The 21,424-nt window shown below is 45.7% G+C and overlaps 2 protein-coding genes across 2 annotated transcripts in view; both read left to right on the forward strand.

Annotated features, from left to right (window-relative positions):
* Positions 1 to 1,273, forward strand: part of LOC149354150 (uncharacterized) — a 110,420-nt gene extending 109,147 nt beyond the window's left edge. Inside the window, exon 10 of the mRNA XM_089583089.1 lies at positions 198 to 1,273. Coding sequence (XP_089439215.1) covers positions 198 to 234 — 37 coding nt within the window. The 3' untranslated portion in view covers positions 235 to 1,273. The remainder of the gene's footprint in view (positions 1 to 197) is intronic.
* A 6,244-nt stretch (positions 1,274 to 7,517) lies between these two features.
* LOC149354155 (la-related protein 7-like) overlaps positions 7,518 to 21,424 on the forward strand; it is a 33,553-nt gene continuing 19,646 nt past the window's right edge. Inside the window, exons 1-5 of the mRNA XM_089583090.1 lie at positions 7,518 to 7,927; positions 8,057 to 8,135; positions 8,457 to 8,557; positions 14,313 to 14,558; positions 18,969 to 19,086. Of these exons, the coding sequence (XP_089439216.1) occupies positions 7,796 to 7,927; positions 8,057 to 8,135; positions 8,457 to 8,557; positions 14,313 to 14,558; positions 18,969 to 19,086 (676 nt within the window). The 5' untranslated portion in view covers positions 7,518 to 7,795. The remainder of the gene's footprint in view (positions 7,928 to 8,056; positions 8,136 to 8,456; positions 8,558 to 14,312; positions 14,559 to 18,968; positions 19,087 to 21,424) is intronic.

The raw sequence follows: 21,424 nt of genomic DNA on the forward strand, positions 1-21,424 counted from the left end.
AGTTGCGATAAGGGCAGAGTGCTTGTGGCGAGCATTGTCCCTTTCTTCAGCTAAGAATAAACATGTGTCTGCCATATTCTCTTGGGAAGCGGAGATCGAACTCTGCATGTATCTACAATTCGTGAATAATGCCAGGGAGCTGTGCACTGAAGTGAAAATTAAGCCGCTTTTTCTCTGTTTTGTTGGTTCTACCCAAGGTGTAAGCACCGTGGTTCTACCACAGCTGTGTGCTGAGGCAAAACTGCGCTTCGGATGCACAGGTGGTGAACACAACAGCGACTACAAAAAACCTGCACAAGTTTTCTTTGAGAAGCAAGAACGGGACATCTCAATGGTGGAGTTCGCATTATTTGGAAGGCCCGTCGGAGCACTCTCGGATTAACGAACTTTCTCTTCTCTCTGCATAACTGAATTCATTAAGAGGGCAAAACTGAGTGTTGTTAAGTGTTCATGTATGAACATCAGCTCGATTATGAACATTTGGTTTCAAAAAAAAGGTTAAAAAATGCCAGTAGACGTCCACCTGAATTACACAGAAGTATGTACCTGTGCGCTGGTGCAAGTCGTCTTACAAACTCTCTCAAAAGCGTTCATTTCACGAAAAGCACCTTCTGCGGGGAAGAAAACTGATTAAAGCTTCTCCATTTTAGAGGCGTCCAACCATGAAGAGCGGTGCGTTTATTTGTTGAAATAGTACCGCTGTGCAAAAGAAGCTGAGGACATTGGAGCACTGGAAGGCTACACAAAGAAATATATGTGGCCGATAGATGTCTCTGAACACTATACCAGGCTGTAAATATACTTGTTGCTGCACTGGTTGCTGAAATAGCGCTCTTTTCATCCACAGATTGGCGCCCTGCGATTATAACCAACAATGTTAAAGATAAGCTATGCTTCCTGAAGGAGCCAGCAAGAAATGTTTTGTGAGTTCATTGTGGTCGCCATTGTCTTTGACATTATCTTCGTAAATGCAAATCTCACAGGATGAACACCCTACACTGGCTATTGAAGAATACAAGCTACACGAGTCCGCTGACATTTGCGTCCTGTTCGAAAGCCTGGAGATTGATTTTTCCGGCATTTATCGAATTAAACGATCGACTGTCTTAGAGATCTACTGGATATTGTATATCAGATATTTCTTGAAAAAGAAGAAGCTCTTTCTAGCGCTGGAGCACTTCTGTGGGCTGACCTGCCAACCCCTGCAATAAGCACTGCATGTGGTATTGTTTATGCAAAATAAACTTCATTTGGCTGCTCATTCCTCCTGATATATTGCAATACAGTGTTATTGTGCAGAAAGCACGCAGACATGCGTTTCGTTGTGTGGTTACTACTAATAATGCAACAAATGACTTCCAGTTAATTGGCGTGCATGCACATTGCTTCCTACAAGTTAGTGGCAGCATCCTTTAAAGGTGCACTAAAGAGGAATATGAACTTGTATCTTTTCCGCGGGAACTCGATCTACACGTTCCGAGCATTCTTTGAAACTTCGAACTATTGTCCTGTGCGGCCGATTTCCATAATTTAAATCGGATTAAACGTCCCGGCTCCCGCCTTTTTTTTTTTTTGAACTCACCGCAGACGGTAGGAGGAGTCAACCAACCTTTCAGCCAATCCCGTCGCGGCTTGCCGCTCTGCCATCGGCAGAGTTATGCTCAGCGATCGGCGAAAACAAAGAGTCCGCGCGTGTTTTTATTTCCGTGGGCCTAATTTGCGGCTATGTAGCCTCTGACTGAATCTAAATTCGCGCAAACCTAAAAAAAACAAAATAAAAGCGAAAGCAAATCCGCCACGCGACTACCTGAAAGGCACTCTACGCGTTAGTTGATACCCCATACCGTCTGCGGTTAGTTCAAAAATTTTCCCAAGCAACGCAGGTAATTGGCCCAATATTTGAAATGTGTTGGCAAAGGCCGGTCGTATACAAAGGACCAGGGTGAAACCATCCATTTGCAATATTGGGCCAATTGCCTGTGCTGCTTGGGAAGGCGGGAGCCGGGACGTTTAGTCCGATTTAAATTATGGAAATCGGCCGCACAGGACAATAATTCGAAGTGTCTAAGACTGCTGGGAACGTGTAGATCGAGTTCCCGCGGTAAAGAGACGAGTTCAGATTCCTGTTTAGTGCACCTTTAATGGTTCTGTTACTAGGAGCAGCTTTGTAATGCATACCGAGTTCTGGTTGTGCTCTCAAAGGCGTCATGACACCATTTTTCAGACTCAAGCTGTTTATTGCATTTTGTTCGCAATGCCTCTCGGAACAAGTGGGAAAAATGGGAGCTCCTTTGGCGCAGCGAGTACTTTGTAATTGAATTTTTAAAGTTTTGAACCGTGTGCCAGTGAGGCAGCACTGACACGCTCGCGATCCATGACGACATAAACCGACGGCCTCGCTGCGTCTTGTCCTCTCGCCAACTTAACCGACGGTTGCAGCGTTGTACCACGTGCTCCTTTACCCGCTCCGCCAGGAGGGTGACTCATCAGTGGCGGTCCGCGCTGGCCCCAGGCAACGGCGCTGGGCCAATAAGATCTGCGCCTGGCTTCAACGGGATGTACGCACTTGTGTTGAAAAAGCTCTGTCACTGCCGTGAAGTGGTCGTCACGGAAGAGCGACCGAGGTTCACTGGCAGTCTCCGCGGCGTCCAGGCAAGGGCAGTCCAGCCAAAGAAAGTCGATGTCGGAGCAAAGGAGTTGTGTGAGGGGTCCATCAATTAAACAAAGTACATACAAAAAGTATTATGCAAGAACTGAGAACAATAAAATAAAAAATGCGTGCAATTATGTATATAGTCAGATACAACTTAATTCTGCTGTGAAGCTCCACCCATATTCAGGTATGCCGCACAGAATTCCTCCACGTCGAAAAGGTAGTCCGTCGCTGAAACTTTTCTTGCTACCTAAACAAGAAGCTTATCACAAGAAAAAAAAATGTTAAGTTCTAGAATTTTGATACCTGGCTTGTTTAGTATAGTCGAGCATTAAAAATTTGATTTCGTTCACTGTTGCGATTGGCCTGCGGAGTAATACAGTACGCGGCGGACCATGGCACGCTGTTAGCAACTGCTGTTTTTTTAAGTTGTATCCTACTAGAGTTTTTTGTTATTCTGCTAGGGTTCAAGTGTTCTAAGCGGTTGTTTGTAAACATGAAACGACATATCTGACGTAACAGTTTGTGGTAATTCATTCCACAACTTTGTAGCAAAAAACGAAGACAAGAATGATGTGTCATCATCATCATCAGCCTGACTACGCCCACTGCAGGGCAAGGGCCTCTCCCATGTCTCTCCAATTAACCCTGTCCTGCGCCAGCCGCGGCCACCATATTCCCGCAAATTTCTTAATCTCATCCTCCCACCTAATTTTCTGCCGCCCCCTGCTACGTTTGCCTTCTCTTGGAATCCACTCCGTTACCCTTAAGGACCAGCGTTTATATTGCCTTCGCTAGCCACCATACCTTCGCATTACATGCCCTGCCCAAGCCCACTTCTTCTTCTTGATTTCAACTAGGAGCGCGTTTGTTCTCTCACCCACTCCGCCCTATTCCGATCTCTTAACGTTACACCTATCATATTTCTTTCCATAGCTCTCTGCGTTGTCCTTAGCTTAAGCTGAACCCTCTTTGTTAGCCTCCACGTTTCTGCCCCATAGGTGAGTTAAATTGAACAGGGTGCATGTGCTCTTGGGTGCAGGTGATCGCGTTCTCAGGGATTGGCAGCAGTACTTGTGGAATGTTTCGCCGGTGTCAACGCCAATGTGTCATGTCATAGCAACACAGCGTGTGAAATGTACAGAGCTAGGCGAGTCAAGGTTGTCGTTCCATCCTAAGCGCCGGGTGATAGAGGCTTTCGCGCCACCAGTGCGAAAATTTATTTATTCCAGTTTGTTGTTGGGAAAAGCTGAACTGTCTTCATTTGGGCCCAGACTAGGCATATTTTACATAAATATTCGTCTAAGGTACAGTCTTTGTCAAAAGTTTAGAGCCCAGGGGGTTTGCTTCTAAGCCTCGCAGTGGGACTTCTGTATCATTCGTGGAAGTCGTACCTATTGGAGGAGGAAGGAGTAGAAATCTTCTTACCTTCAGAAAATTTGGAGTGCTGCAGATGCATTACGAGCCAGACAGTGCGTTTCAGAAGCAAACCACCTGGGCTCCAAACTTTTGACAAAGGCTGTACGTCACCTTTCTAGGCTCCTTCACCACGGCGGAGCTTACGGGCATCCGTTTGGGGCTCGACTTGCTCCTCAACCTTGCTCCGCCACCGCACAGCTTGTGCTCTGCTATGCGACTCCCGCGCCGCCCTCAGCCGCCTGCAAACGAGAGGCCGCGCGGTATCCCTCTGCTGTCAGTTTTTTTCTTGCTCGGTCCGGTGTATGATTTGAAAGAGAAAATGTGGAGGTTGTTTTAATCGGCGATATCTCTGGTGAAATATGTTAGATAAAAAGTTATTGAGCGAGGATGATTGGCGATGATAGCTACCAGAATTTTACCCTCCGTGGACACCGTTTCATATGCCCCTTTAAGAGAGCGCGCGCCATTCCAGGAACGTGCACCGGGTGGCCGCAAACATAGCAGGGGCATAGGGGTCGAAACAGAAGACTGCCCACTGAAAGAGCCCTCCATAATTAGATGCCTTTCCGCAGAAGTTTCTGTCGTCTGTTATATGTCTTAAAGAGGGCAGGAACATGACCCGTTTTCTACCCCGTACACGACATGGCCGATGAGCCTGTCAAAACTTCTGCCGTTGTAAGATGTCTTAAAGATGGCGGAGATAGGACCCATCTTCTGAAGCGCTCTTTTAACAATAAGGCTTCCGTGTCGCAGAAAAACCGCCGCCGTCGTCGTCGTCGTCGGCCGTGAGCGAAAAATCCTGAGAAGCAACCCAGGTGGCAGGTGCGCCACACTTGTGATGTCATCACGGCCTTCCCACCCGGTTGTGAGCTAACTGCCCACCATGGCAGGTGGGATTTAAATTCATGATTGGCCGTGAGAGGTTGCTCGGGAAGAGCAACGTGGGTCTCACAAGCCCCACCGGAGGCAGCACCTGACATATCGCAGGGCAGTGCATTAACCCATGGGATTAACGCTATTGCGTCATACTCTTAAGTCTGAGCTTAAGTATCCCCTCCAGTTTTTAACTGCATCGTTAGGACATATTGAACGCTGACGCTAAAAGAACTCTCCAAAGCGTTATTTTTGTCGAAAATCCATTTTATCCGTTTTATCGCTGAAATAGACGCTTTGAAGACCTCGCGTACTGCGCTGTCTCGTAGGCCTTTTTTTTTCGATGGGAAGTGATTCGGGGAATTTCAAGGTTAACTTCTTCGCTTGCTTGGGGAAACTAACAGTGCATTTTCGACGGACGGAGCGCAGGAGACATGATTCGACTCGGCGGACACCACGTTTGCGAATGGCGGAGCACTTACTTCCCAGCAGCCCTCCGCTACTGCTACTGTGCACCTCCGCGGAGATGTGTCCCTGCGGCCTGTTTCTGTTATTTTAACCAATGATTGGAATGCTCGCTGTATCTGAAAAACACCAGTCCGTACTGCCAGTTCAATTACCGTATGAATTGTTCCAGAATAATTCTGCACTGTTCAGATATTTGAGGGGTTATTTGTTGTGTTCCTGCAGCCCTGATTGGACGCTGTAGGTTTGTCAGCCCCCACCACTTGATGTCTTCTGTGAACCAGGGTAGTGCCAAGACAAAACAAACTCCCCGTACCTCCCCGTCCGCATCAACATCTATTAGGGAAAGGGGGTGCCCTCACCTCTTTGTTCGCCGCATTTCGGAACTTTCGGGAAGCAGGTTGTTTCTGTTTTAAGACTTGTCTTTCAGTTCAGAACTATTTTCGACCTACACAACAGTAGGGCACCTGGCGGGCTGAGCGAAATTCGAAAACGCCTAATTATGTAATGAGGTTTCGGTGCATGCAAAACAGTGTTGTTGGTAACGCGTTACTAGTAACGGCGTTACCGGTAACGCGTTACTTTATTCGGTAACTTAGTAACGTACTCGTTACCATTTCGGAACTGTAACGGGTAACGTACTTACGTTAACATTTTTCGGTAACGTGAGGTGTCACGTTACTAGTTACTTTTTATTTCAATTGTTTCCCTCCGCCTCTTTTAAAAAAAAAAACGCCGAAAATAATGTTCCAAATAAGCAAAATCTACCGGCTTTCTCGACAACCCTTGTTGCGGCTCGCATGGATGCCAAAAAACACCTGCCCTTGACAACGCACTCAACTAAAAAAAAAAGCACGAACACGCAATCACACTTGTCTTCTCTCCAAACCACTCACACACACAACTCTTAAAAGAATGGACGCATGCCGAGCCACCAATGGACCATTGGCAGAAATCTGTAAGTCAGTTTCTGCGTAAGCTTGTTTTTCAACCAAAAGGTCTCGTTCCCAGTCGACACTCTCGCATTCTTGGTGGAAGCAGTTCCCTCTTCTGAGCGAACTCAGGAATGTCGCCAGTTTACTTCAAGATGGTCCCAAGAGAGCGCCGAAAGAGTGCAATGGTACAGCCCGGAAAAAGGGATTGCAGTCAACCGGCTGTTTTTATCTGCAACTGCGGCTACGTTTCTGGTTATTGAGTTCCTAAGCGAGCGAAGCTGACCTTGAACACCTTGACGTAAACACTCGCATTTTTGCGATAATTATGCAGGTTCAAGTAAAAAAAAAATTGTTTATGTTCGCAAATATATTTTTTACAGAACTATGACATTTAAGCATTTTTTTATTGATACACAATTTCCGCGTAATTTTGTAAGCAGAAGCACACCTGAATTACTATAAATTTGTTGAGTTCAGCTATGTTTTCTTTGTGAAGTTGGAATTATATGAAGTAGGAGATTTATAAAATTATCTTGAGTTCTTACAGCGAAGACGCTCTGATTAAAATTTATGGCCATGGAGTAACGGCAAAGAAACGTGCGATACTTTTTTTCGGTAACGGTAACGCGTTACCTTTTTTTGCAGGTAACGTAGGGCGGTAACGCGTTCTTTTTTTCATAGCGTAACGAGTAACGTATTTAGTTACTTTTTTTCGGTAACGCCTACAACACTGATGCAAAGTGATCAGACTTGTTTCGAACTAATTTGAAATTAGGGTGTCTAGAAGCCTATTTGAAATGCTCCGCCATAGTACAGTGAAATCTGCGAATAAATCAAAACTGCTGTAAAAAGCCGCTGTTTTCAACTTCCCACTCTATTACTGTTGATGCCGCAGCGGCTGTGCAATGATGCGCGAGTCGCAACAATACAGCAGAAAGAAAGAAATTTTGTTCAGAAAATTCGGGAAGGTTTATATTTACAGTACAGGCACACCATTCCATGTAGCTAACGTAACGCGGCAGGGTTATAGCAGGGTGCTGCTCATGGTGCTGCTGGAAGCTGTATTATGGTGGCTAGCATAGCTCTACATCCAGGCGATCCAGGCCGACATCCAGGCTAGACACACCTGCATACCATTATTATCAATGTTATGCTTGCTAATGACCGCAAACCCTACAAAAACCTTTGTAATACAGCAGTACAACTACGAATACAATATGCTGTTATTTTATCTTCTACTATCATCATCACCATAGAGACATCAGCCGCATCCATCCGCAATCAGGCGCTGTTTGTTGTGTTGTGCTTGTGCCGTGCATGGTTGTTCATGCGCTGAGTCCCGCGCCCGCGCTGCAGTGCGTGCTTTCGGTACTTTTGAGTTGCGCGCACAGTTGCACTGCAGGATTTACGAGTGTTTATTGCCAAATTCTCACCGTTGTTGTTCCGAGACATGGGCGAAGTGGCACAAGAAAGCGAGTCGACGCCTGTTCAAGAAATTCAAGAGCCGCGGGTAACGGCAAAGGTTGAGAAAAGGAAAGTACGCCGGCGTAAGAAAAAGCTTTTCAAAAGCATACGGGATCAGGTGAGATGCTGTGAGCGGTGCCGCTTCGTGAAATATAAGTGTGTTGCCTCTCTTCCAATGTTGTCTGTGATAAAGTTTACGAAATAACGCCGCAATCGGAAAATTTTCTCCATCATTTTGGATTTGCAGATGGAGTTTTATTTCAGTGACGCCAACCTTCGCAAGGACCGTTACATGAACGAACTGGTTCAGAAGGACAAGGAAGGATGTAAGTGATCGCATCCAAGTCATAGTTGAGGTCTCTATTTTCGCTCGCGTTTTCTTTTGTAGTCGGACGTGTTATCGTTATGGGTGACTAAAATGAAAGGGAAGTGTGGGGGGGGGGGGGGGGTATATAGAATGTGGAAGACACAAATTTAACGTGGATTTGCCACAGCTAACTTGGCGGAACTGTAGGCTATTTAACTTAACGTGTGGCATAACTTGGTATGTCCAAGGTGTCAGTTCCTGCCAATTCCGAGGCTTTTCCCGCGCTTCTTGCGTGGTTTCCGCGCTCTGACATTTGCCTGTGTTTTTTTTTTCTTTATAGATGTCGATCTTGCGGTTTTCCTGACTTTCCGCAAGATCCGGGCTCTTACTGTGGATGTCAAAGACATTGCAGGTGCCATAGCCACGTCTAGGTTGCTCCAGGTGAAAAAATTATTTCTGCAGTTTGGTTTTTGCAGAAGAATATGACGTTATTACCAGAGTGCTTTGAACACATCTTTGCACCTATTCCATGCCCTTTCACATGTCCTTGAGTTAGTAATGGACAGTGGCGAAGGAGAGCTGCTGAATTCCGGGTCTCTGCTATGACACTTCACATCTTTGCGGTACATCTTTGCGGTACCTGTGTATCATCGGCATTAATTAATGTGAGCAAACCTTGATGTTACTTTACTCAACTTTAACCTCACAGGCATCAGCTGCTGGTTATGTTACTCATTGGTGTGTTACGAAACTGATTGGTGGGTCGCCTGAGTAGAAGTAATAATAATGATAATACTTTATCCTGCATTCGTGGAAGGTACTCCATTTGTGCACGGGTGGCAGAGAGGCAGTGGTACTCATACTGCAGAGGCTTGCCAACCGAAACCTGAGGCCCAGAAATATAGTGTGAGGAAAGGGGGAGGAGGAAAGTAGGGGGGGTTAAAGAAATTATTTCGGGGGAGGTGTACATGATTTGCATGAATTATTACATCTGTTGTGCAGCATTCACAATTGCAGAGACATCACAGTCTTGAGGAAATGTCCAGATGACTGTTGCTGGCAAAGCTGCTTGAGAAACTGCGTGAGGTAGCCAAGTAGTCGCATGGTGCACTGTGTATGCAACAAGGGTTTGCACATTGCCAGTCCAACAGTTTGGTCATGGATCATCAGCCAGTCTGATGACCAGGAGTAATAAGATGGAAAGGGATTCATATGGTAGCTGCTTGCATCCTAGAGGGTAGCGGTAACCATGATGAATGCCAGAGGAAGGCAGCAGGTGAAATTTGCGCAAAAGGGCAGGCGCCTGACAGTTTACAGAGACAGTAAACTGTATATGTAGCACGACACTTAACACTGGCTCATGGAGTATTATGGCTTATTGTATCCTGATTAAATTTGGTTTCTTTACCTGTTCAGTTTTCTGCGTGTCTGAAACAAGGAGATAAGGCTTTGGCTGAAAATTAGTCATGGGGCCTTGTGATGGCAAGGCAGGTGTGAGTTTCAATCGTGAACTGTGCAGTTCCTCCAGCTTCTCTCATGAGGGTGCAGTTCTTCAATTTTTTTTTTCTTGCACTTTGATGCTCAGCTTGATTACAGAGCGCTTTTCAGCAAATCGCATCACTGTTATTGGGCTTTGAGTGACTGTTGTGCAGCTATATATGCTGAGATTAGGACATGCTGCTGTTGTTCCAGAGCAGTTCATCATGTTGAAATGAAACCAAGTGGTCCTTTGTAATGTGGCTGTTGTATATGCTTTGTGACTGTACTTAATTGACATCCTCCTGGTGATTGAAGGTTGACTGGTCTCTGGGTCAGTTTACAGTTTCTTAGAATAGTTGTGTACACCCAGGAGATGATCCACACTGATTGTGCGATTTGTAGTTCTGGGCAACTCCTCGACCTGCATTATCTGCTTTAGTGTGTATCTCTAAACAGCAGCCACAACCTTATTGCTATATTTGTTTCAACTGCCACCTCTTTTTAATGCTTCTGTATCAGTTGCTGCAGTGGACCTTGCCATTTTTACGCTGATCCTAAGCATGTCTGCCATTTTTTGCACTTCTCCTTCATGCCTGGGCACGTGGAGTATTTTCGTCCTGTCGCGTTAGGAGGCTAGTGTTCTCATTGGTGCATCAGAATGCTTGATTGGCAGGCCCTGCTTCTGATCTCCAGATTGTTCCTTTTCTTAGCAGGAAACACTGTGTGCCACCCTACAAAAGACCCATACTGTTTTGTGTTCTTGTCTGCGAGGATGCGGCAACTCCATTCTGTTGTGCTGCATTCTCCAGCATGCACAACGATCTGGCGCTTGTGCAGTTCAGGTGCAAACATGCCATTTGTGGAAAGATTTTTTTGCCCTCTGTTGTGGAACTTCATTTCTTAAAAAAATTCAGCAGGCCCAAGTGTTGAATCTTGCTAACTAAATTTTGCGCTGTGTAAGATAAAAAAAAAAAATTTGTTTTTCATACAGAGAACAATCTTACCTTTGATATATAGAAATGGTTGAGGGCGCATATGTGTGCGTTCATTCTCCAAACATCATTTTGAGCCAGTTATCGTGCTAAGCGCCTTCTGTTGCTGTCCTGTACTAAGACTACATTTTTCTATAATTGCACATTTGTGAAACTGCTTGTAAGCCGTACGACGGATGTGAAATATCAGGCACTGGTGTTGCACAGGTACCGCATGGTCATAATAATCAGCTGAGCTTCGCTTAATTCATAAGATTTGCACACTGTGCATTGCACTTACCTCCTTGTGTTCGCTTTCCACATGTAGATTACGTTAGTGGGTGACTGGATTAAAGATATGTATTCAGTTGATGCTCAGATTATATTGGCTCGTGCTTGTATTATTTGAGGTGGATTAGGTTCGTTCAGTTCGCTTGCACTTGCTGCATCAGTTCTGTCAAGTTGTGCGGCGGTGCCGCAAGCATGCAGTGCCAGTTCTGGGAGTTTAAGTGCTGCTTGGCACTGACTGCGTCCAAAACGAATGGTTGAGTGCAGGCCTGGGCGTCTGCTAGCCCTGGCATCAGCAGCAAATTGCAGCCAGCTATGTGCTGCCCACCTCAACTGCCACCGACATCCCGAACCGCGTCAAAAATTTTTAAACAGTACATCGCAGCGAAGTGTTGCTGTGAACTAGCTGCCTCAATGCAAGCTCACGGCAGCTGATGCGAAATGCATATGTGTTCTTTTACTGAACGCAGCTGAGGTGTGCGTGAGTCAAGTTACATCATGTTACATGATTTTTACAACTTGCACCATGCTGCATTCACGTGTCTTCTGCTTTTTTTTAATATGCCTGGTGTCGAGTATTGTTATAACTTTATTGGTTCTAAAGGAAAGATGCTGGTGACGGGTCCGTCGAGAGGTGCAATTTGCCGGCGAGAACCACCGTCGCTCTCCATAGCCGCCTTCTCAGGTGGAGCCCTAATAAACAAGGCTCCAGTGACGTTCTGTATGGGTCGGGCTTTGGTGAGGCACCATTCTTGTCGATGAGTGGAATAACTTCAGTCTGTTTGCCGTTTATCACAATGCGCAAGCCATCGTCTGCTTCCATGGCTGCTGCATCTGCACAATTTCGGTACTGACCACTGTGGAGGTGCAGTTTTACTAAACTTCTCCTGAACTAGACCTGCACAGCGTCTGCAGCTTTCTGAAATGAATTGTGTTGTTCAGAGTGCGCCGTGTTGTGCCACCGAAACGAATGACAAGGTGCAGCACCGTGAGGACCAGTTAATGTAGTGCAGGTAAATCGAAAGGACCTATTCAGGTTAAATGCATTGGCACTTGGAATAAATGATTGGCAATCAGATTAAACTGAGTTGTGTGTAGATTAATTTAGCTTACATCCGGATTATTTTATCTGACAACTTGAGAAATTTCCTCATTCCTGAGTTGGTTTCTTTGCAGTGCACTGTGCCCAGCTAATTGCAAAACAAGCAGTTTCCAAGCACAAAATACAGTATAGTTTGTGTGCTTTTCAACATGGCAGATGTTAACATGGTTTCACTAAGGACACCATGGGCACGAGTGGGCCGAATGTGGGGGCACGCTGCATAGATCTGGAATGCAGCAGCAGTCCCCTGCTATGGTGGCTTCTTTGCAGTGCCCTGATGCAAAGGGGTGAAGCATGAAAAAAAAAAAAAAAGTAGTATGTTTACTTACGAGTGGGCTGTTGGCTATAGCGTTTGCACTTTTGCATTGCTTATCGCTGGGGTTCTGCAATGAAAACACAAAGGGCGGAACACCTGGCAGACGCACTCGGTATTTTGTTCTCATAGCTGTCCATGTTAAAGGGACAGAAATGTACATAGGTCCCAATGGGCTTTGTATATTTGCACCCTGTCCATTGTCAGACAGCGAGTTTCCATATTAATGTGTAAATACATTGAAAAAGTTTGGTCCCCAGAAAAATTGTCCATAATTCAAGTCTTTCATATTAACGGGGGTCGTATCAACGAGGCATAACTCTATAGCTTTTGAAACTTCAGTTCCTTCATCTTAACAAACATACATTTTTAACCTCGTGTTTGGTGCATGATAAGCCTTAGTTGCTTATGTGTCACAAAACCCAACACAATACACTCAACAAATCTCCAGTTGAGCAAGAAATCCTGTAGTGTTTGCATGATGACACCAGTGGCTTACTGCATCATTGTCAAACATATAGCTTATACTCAACCAATGTTCTTCTTGGAAAACACCTGGAAGTCCTTTGGCGTGAGTTAAGGTAGGTGAGCCAAAACAGCCGCCCTTATTCTTTTACCGTGGCATGCAGGGACTAGTGCAATAGTGCTGAAAGAGACTTGCTTTTGGAAAAGAGGATATCCCAGATGTTCGTTTGGATGTAAGTCTTTCTGTTTCATCTGGTATTGAAAAAGTTTTGGCCCAAGAGGCAAAACTTCTTGAATACTTTTCATATTTGGTAATGGATTTAGAGGAGCATGCCAGAGTGTCTCTAATAGAAAAGTGAGGGAATGCATTGGGTAGAGATACTCGTGTGTACTGTATTTGTATTGAGAATAGTTTCGGAGTGCCGTGTATAGTATCAGTGCTTGGTGGAGTTCCATGTCTCCTGACACGTGTTGAGAGCCCAACAGAAAGCCCACTATAGTAGGCGTTTTATAGTAACAGTTCTCAGAAGTAGTAGAGATATTGAAACGTGCATTTGGAACATTGTGTTGAAGCCCTCATGAATACTGGATGGAATGCTGGCTTGTTTCAGATGTTTGCCTTGTGTAGTTGGAGCTGATAGTTTGTATTAAAACTCACTGTTTTATTATCAAACCAGCGTTGGTGTGCTGAACAGTGGTGTATTGATGTTGCAGCTTTGTCTGCCAGGCCTAAAGCAATTCATTTTTTAGGGTGATTGGGACTGACTGTGGCATTTCATGTATGTTACAATTCTGTAAAATGTGTTATGTTTGCAGTGTATGAACGTGTCAGTTCTTTTTGTGAAATGTTGCAAAACTATGGCACTCAGCATTACATGACAGAGGTGCACCTATTAACTGTCTGCGACATGGTAACTAGCGTTAAAAAATACAAGGGACAACGAAAAGATGCCAGCAGGACACATATTAGGCAGTTGATGTCTAGTGTGTGTTCCGTCGGTATCTTTTCATTGCCCTTTGCGTTTTTTAGCACTAGTTACCACGTTGCAGCCAGTTAACTAGCCCGACTTCTTTAATTAAGGTGCATCTGTGTGCCGTTCAGGTGACACCGAGCGCTGAGCTATGGGGTTGTGCTTCACTCACACAGAAATATGCCCTGATCTGAATTCTAGCAGTAGATGCTCACTGGCAATAAAACTCTTTATGAGGTACTTGAGGATGACATTCATTCATCCAGTCTCTTATGAATAAGCATTCATCACTGCTGCTTCTACTGCTAATGCTTCTACGGCTGACCCTACAATTTGTGCCCAACTCAGCACTCGATGAGCAGACGTCAGGCGAAAGCAACCGCAGTGACAGTGGTCTATTCTTGTTATTTGCATTTTGCACTGCTTTTGTGCACCATTGAGAGCGCTCCTAGATTAACTTACCGTGACCATTTTATTTAATTTTAGCTTATACTAATTTTTTTTACTGTCCTGACTATTTTTAAGGCCAGTTGGAAAAAAAAAGGTGATGTTGGCTTGTTGAATATGCTTATGTTTTTGTTCTCTTCTGATGGTTACCATTGTGCAGATGGATGAAGAACGCAAGCGAGTGCGGCGTTATGCTGAGCTTGCAGGAAAGCCCGATGTGGACGAGTGCACCTTGTATGTTGAGCGGCTGCCACTGCATGCCGACCACACATGGCTGAAGGGGGTCTTCAGCCGCCACGGACAGGTGCTCTACGTGAGCCTTCCACGGTACCGTCACAACAACCGTATCAAGGGATTTGCCTTCATTGAGTTTGCCACTCCCGAAGATGTCGATAGGGCCTGCCAGGTACATCTCAAAGTTAAAACCGCACCTTTGTTTCGGGTTTTTTGGCACCTTCTGTCTTGTTGGTGAATCTCATGCCTTCGTCATGTTTTCTTAATGCATAGATGGCATATTGCAACCTGCAGGTGTGCTAATGGCTCCATGAGTGTTGGTCAGCAACCATATGCATTCCAGTTTTGCCATTTGTTGTTATGGTGTTTTTTTAACTCTGTATGTCAGATGGCGTTAAGATTTGAATATGTTGTTGTTTTTTGCCCATGAGCTTTATGTACTAAAGATGTCAGCTTTCTTGGGGCTGCAATGTGCGAGGTGCAGTTGGAAACGGTTGGTACAGGAGTGGTAACACCACTCATCACAGAACAATTATCAATCTACTGCTTTCTTGTCTGGTTGTTGCCATCATGTTAGACCTACAGTTGTTGCAACATAGCATAATCATGGAGCCTCTTATTACATTTTGCAAGTCACCGTGCTAGGTTGTCAAATGATCAGTGTCTCTTTGGCAAAGCCAAGTTTTCATCTTATAGCAATTATATTTATAGTAATTGCTTTAAGGGAAAAGCTCGGCTTTGGTTGATTTCCTTTCTCTGTCATTCATTCAACAGTCTAACCTACCACTTTTACTCTTAGGTTCTCCAAACTAATCTCTTTGTTGAATAACTGAAATGTGCCCTTGAGAATGCCGTGTAAAATAGGAGTGAGAAACCTCTAGATCAAACCAGAGTCCTTCAGTAGCTTCATGGTCATGAAACTTATCCGTAACTCAATGGGGAAGCTTGGTACGCTGCCCAGAGCGGCCGCGCGGTGGCGCTGCCATCAACCGAGGATCATGTTTTGGCGAGCACGTGGGCGGTCGCCTGTGCGTTGAAAGTGACGTTTTGCGATGTGTCGTTGCGTCACTTTCTTGTTCCGGCATTTTATCAGGAGCAGTGTAGAAGTATGTGAATGCCTGTGTTGTGAGACGAGCGCGTGCTGTGAATGATGGCTTCACCTTGTTGCATGACGCGCGGCCACTCCGGTTACATAGGCAAGGGCGGAAACATGTGAACTTTTTCTTTTCCCGTCTGGCTCCAAACTGCAAGAGAAGTGGAGATGGACCATCCTCCGAAATGAAATTGGTGCCTTCTCCTTTGATTCGCCGTACGTGCACATTTGTGAGAAACATTTCTATACCACTGACATCGTTCGGCACGAAGAGTTCTTTGTGAACAAGGGCGCTGTTTCACTGCAACGTGAGCTGCCCAAGGCCAAAGCCTGACGCTGTTTGAAGGGTTCTCGAAGGGATTCCGCAGTTCTTAACGAAGAACAAACCACGCTTTCAGCTGTCAGCAAAGCGATGCCGTATTGCACCGGATAGCTGCACAGCAGCGGATGCTCCGGATATCTCCTGCCCAAACTACCCGACCATCGACGGCGCTACAGACACAGCTAATGACGATGAACCTCAATGTCATCATAGATTGCTTGCTTGTGTCAGTATGCCAGAGCTTTAAACACTAAAAAAAGGCACTGGCTGGAATGACACCTTTCCGTTTATGTGCAGTTTGTACAAATCCTGTCAAACTGCAAAGCCCACCTGCAATCCTGCGCTGCACAAGCTACAATTACAGCTTCGCAAGACGGGGTACCACCTTCACGAGTGTCAGCAGAAGCATGCTGAAGTCGCAGCACGTTCAAACAAACTGAGCAACTGTACATGTGAAATGCCGAACCAGTGCAGGCAAAAAGTCGAGCCAATAACAGCTCATATGTTGGCACTCAGTTGTCTTTCTGCTCTCTGTAGTGTATGTGAATAAAAGGTTCATTCTGTTAAGGCATTATGTATACCGCTGATGAAGGTGACCGTTAAGTTGGAAAAAAATTTATGTTACTATGTTAAAGTAGACCTCGATACAGTGCTGTAATGCGCACCAAAGGTCAACAATACACAAATGGCATTATTCAATCGCGATCAGGACATTTAGCTGTGCTATGCCTTAATATTGACGCTATGCGAACAGCGGCACCATGCTGGCAAAACAGTAAAGCTATCTCGACTGAATTTCACCCCTTATAAGCTCAAAAGATGAACAAATGAAAATACCCTCTGCTGCGCAATTCTCGCAAGTGAAGTCGGATGCAATGTGCTCCGAAAGAGGGACGCCGTGATGCCGTGCATATAGCAACAGCCAGCTCAACGTTTTGAGGCGCTCTGCTGCTGCAGACGCTTAGTCATGCCATGTTTTAAACCATCCCATAAAATTTCACGCCAGCTAGTGCTCAGCGTATTGGTGTATAACGTAGCATGCTACTAAACACGCACTCGTGTCCATTGAACCCGGGTGAGCAACCCAAGCAGAGCATGAATCCAATAAGTGCCATCTGCTAAGGCAGGCTTTGCTTACCGTGCCCTGCATTTTGTTCGCGTGTATGTTGTAGGTTAATGACCGCACCGCACTTTTCAGCTGTGTTTTAATGTCACATTAAGCACGAAAAGCCTCTACACTGAAGCCAGACGGTCCACGGATATGGAGCCAGCCATGGTGCTGTCGGCAGCGCTCTTTCTCTGTGCAGGTGTCAAGCGGGCTAGGATTATGGAACTGTAATGGATACAGGACATCCGCTTCAATCACTCATAATAATTAAATGACCAAATAACAGCACAGGCGTGGAAGGAAGGTTTTCTCGCGCAACCACACCATACGCGGCCACGCCAGTCCACTGGTTGCTGATCCTCTATCGCCAGTGGCGCCTCCAGTGGCCGCTTTTGTCCGCAAACCAAACTTCGGCGGGAGTTTCATGACCGTAAAGCTATTGAAGGACTCTGGTCAAACTCGCATTTGCCAATGCATTCAGTGCATCAAACTACGCATGCACAGCCTCCTGTAGGATGCACTTCCCCTTTGCATTGTGTATTATCAGGAGGCTTGCTAAACCTGCCTTGGATGTGTGATGTTTGCGACAAAAGCACAACACACATGGCACACATGGCACACATGGCGTGTGCTTGTCTGCAGAAAAATTGCACATAGCTCGGGGTTTATGTAAGGCGTGTTCATGCATCAGTGCTATGCTGATTTGTCAAACTCGGGAGGAACATGCTCCTAAAGCTGGCTCACACACTGGTTAGGGCTATAGATGTGCACATGTTCTCTTCATATGTACTTGCCTAAGGAATTCCCCCACCCCTTCCCCTCCTTTTTCTCTAGGTACAGTCGACGACCGATTTTTCGGACTCTCTAGGGACCGCGAAAACGACCGAAAAATCGGGCAGTCCGGAAAATCAAATTTCACCGAAAAAATCACAAACTTATTACCACTATGCCGGAGAAAGCGGCCAATTGTATTGCACACATTCTAAAGCTCCTCATGACTATATTTCGCCGCGCGAAATACCGTATAAACGCGTATAAGGGCCGCACTTTTTTTTTTCCAGATTTGAGGGCCAATTTTCGGGGTGCGGCCCATACACGCGATATGCGAAAAAAAAAATTTTTTTAAGTAAAAACACACCAACCAGGGAATGAGCGACATTTATTCCATGTTCAATCGTCACTCGCAAAGTATTTAGACTCCTGAGCTAGTGCTGCGCTCTGGTGCACGCTCATGCCAAAAGAAGCTGCGCAGCATGTCCACTGTCAACGCGTAGCCGTTGTTCCGAAATTCCATCACATAGAGGAGCAGCTCTTCTTCCAGTTCAGGAAACTCGCACGGCTTGACTCGGAAAGCGCGCTTTTTGCAGCTTGTGTTTCTCTTTTGGTTGCACCATCATCGGACGCAGCGCGTGGCCTCCGCGAACGGCGCAGCGCCGGAGCAGATTGCGGCCGCGATAAGATCCGGCGGCGCGATAGGGCGCGCTTCGATCGCGGAGGCCACGGCGTGCGCGTAGCCTCTGCGATCAAGCGCTCCGCGATCGTATTCGTGTTCCGTGTTCGGGACTAAAGACTCGGCACAGATGAGTTCCGTGAACTCGGACTACGGTTCAAGTTCGTGCGGCGGAAGACATTCAAGGACAGTACGAATTCGAAAACACGCGAGCGCAATGTGCCGACTCGCGCAGAATTTCAGCGTCGCAAGAGGCTCCCTTTAAGCTTGAATTTCGTTTTGTTTGATCAAGTTTTCGATATCTCCTGCAGTCTGAATTAATGAGGTTCCACTGTACACATTATATGCCGGCTTGGGTACTGGCGGCGAGTGCGAACGAGGTCCGAAAAATCGAGTGGTCAGTTGCGGTGCGTCCGAAATTTCAAGCGCTCTTACACATTGGCTCTATGGGCCATGTCGCGGTGCCGCGAAAAAGTCCGAATAATCAAGCATGTCCGAAAAATCAGGCGTCCGAATTTTCGGTCGTCGACTGTAGCAGCTTTGTGGTTTATGAAAGCCTTGTACATCAGTATTCACTTGTGCATCTTGTTTGTGGTGTTTCATGCACAGCATTTTGGCTACCACGATGGGAACAGCAAGAAGCCTGAAGTGGCTGCAACGTCTGCTGAAAAGGATGACAAGGCTGTCCCCTCTAAGGAAGTGAAGGAAGAAAAGTCTGACGATGATGGTAAAAATAGGCTTCATTTTTTTTTGTGTTTCTTGTGCGGACTTCTTTTGTGGAGCACTGAACGAAGGGGTGCATATGAGCTTTGATGGGGGAGTTGGCTGTATGTTTACTTATCTGCACAGAGTGCAGTAGCGGCGGCATGACAAGGTTCTAGGTTAGTAGTAGCTTGGGCGTTTAGTGTGTAATAGAGAACAAGGCATGGGTACTTTTCTGCAGACTCAGCCTCTACTTTTGAACCTTCGACCAAGACTGACCTTTTGCGTGCGTGTCATTTTGCTTCAGCTCTTGGCAAGGGTGTGTATAGTTTCAGCTTGTGTGAATGAGTGTTGAGCGCATCAAATTCTGTCTTGTATATAATAAAAGTTCTGCTTTGAATGTATAGATGCAAAGAAGAGAGCATTGTAAACAAAAAGGAAACATTACCAGCCATTCTTTTTCTGGGGGAATATTTTCCGATCAGTCATTGGAGTGAGTGATATAGACCTTTCCATCGGGTGAGGATGTTGTTGAAATGCCTCCTCTCTGGACTGCCGGAAATCGGTTCTGCCGCCGCTTCCACTGTGCTAGTGTGAGGTGCCCACTGCAGTCCAGTGAACGATACGGCAGCGCCCAGGGCGCCCTTATTGGAAAGGTGTATAGAGCCAGAATTCTGTATTTACTTGCATAATTTGTGCACCGCCAGCTTTTTAGCCAAATTTATTTCGTTTAATCTTTTACTCGAATATTTTGCGCTCTCTGCTGCACCAGACCACCAGCATGTGCGCGGGTGCATGCAAGGCAGGCTTGGGAAGATTGGTGTGGCTGCATCGCTGTGTGCGCTTCTGAAAGGCACCAGTGGCGAGGGCATGAATTGTGCGGCTTTACCTGGCTTGCTTGTGCTGGTGGTAGCTTTCCCAGACGAGCAGTTGCGCGCGTGCCCCAATCCAAAACTAGCGAACCATTTGCTTTTGGTATGCCGCTAGTCAGTTGGGCCGCATGCGAGGGCACCGTTTTAACGCTCATTATCTCCTTTGCCTCCCACTGCTGGCTTCACGGTTGTATCACTGCGCGTTTATTGCTCTGAGCTGTGCACACGCCGTCATGCCATCCCGCGGGGAACTCCATAATGTGGAGTGGGTGGGAGGGGGTGGGCATCTTACATTTGGAGTCAACTTGTTTTTTTGGCCAGCGAGGGGTGCGAGATGGGTGAGTGTATAGGTGGCAATATGCAGTGTATATTGTGCATTATGACCTTTGTAGCTGTTTTTAGGACATGTTCAAAAAATTTTTGCGTAATTTGCGCACCCCCTTTTTTGAAGTCTTAATTTGAAGAAAAAAATTGCACAAATTATGCAAGTAAATACAGTAATTAATCAAGTGCATCAAACAGGCTAGATCAAAATATGTACTCAAGAAAGGTGTGCACCATATATCGCTTCCTTGATGTTTCCGTGTAGCTTTTTCTTCGGCTTTTTTTTTTTTTGCATTATTTCTATTTCCAGGATTATTTCGTAATTCTAGTGTTTGGCAGGTAGAATGGCCCTTGGAGTGGCAAACATGAGGCTATTCCTGGTCAGTTTCAGTGGATGGTGACAGGTTACGCTGACCAGTTGTTCGCAAACACAAAGCACTGGATAGAGTGCAGCCTAACTTTATCTCTAGTTTTTTTTTTTTTTTAGAATTTTGGAGAATTTTCAGAAGTGCATCACTGTGCGATGCGTCATTGCGGTGTGCCAAAATGCAGTCGACGACAAGTTGTGAACATGTCGGCGATGAAAGCAGACAGTCGCCATCGATCCCCTCATTTTCGATCAAACAGTAAGAGATGCGGTGCGCATGGAAGCAGGACTTGCGGAGGATAGCGGAACGGTCAGAGCTGTATCCTGCATGCCTTACTGCACCTTTCCTGGCGACCGCTTTCAAAATTTTCGTCTCTCAGAATCTAGAAACTGCATATCTTTGGCCATCGAGAACGAGAAGAAGGCTTATGAGTAAAGCCTGTAGCTTTTCACAGATTCTAACATTTTCTGTGGAATTGTGTGTTAGGAGCGACATTCTTCCTTTTTGATGATATTGTGCTTGTACACATAAGTAGGATTAATAGAATGATGGTAATTTTATTATTTTAGTCATCTCAGTTTTCTTGAAATGTAGAACCTGGTAATGGATGAAGTTCTGCCGATGCCTTGACACGTTTTGCTCCCCCATCCACTCAAGCAGGCTAGCATATCAGGTGCTGTGGCTCTCTCAGCAACACACTCTCATGCTTTTATGAGAAGAATCACTGTAGTGGCACCTGCCAAAATTACTCTAATCGTATTAGCACAAATATGATGCATTTTTTTTTTTCCTTAGATCA

The sequence above is a fragment of the Amblyomma mixtum genome, chromosome 3 (genome assembly GCF_055824585.1).
Source record: "Amblyomma mixtum isolate Tamu chromosome 3, ASM5582458v1, whole genome shotgun sequence".
Classification (NCBI taxonomy): Eukaryota; Metazoa; Arthropoda; class Arachnida; order Ixodida; family Ixodidae; genus Amblyomma; species Amblyomma mixtum.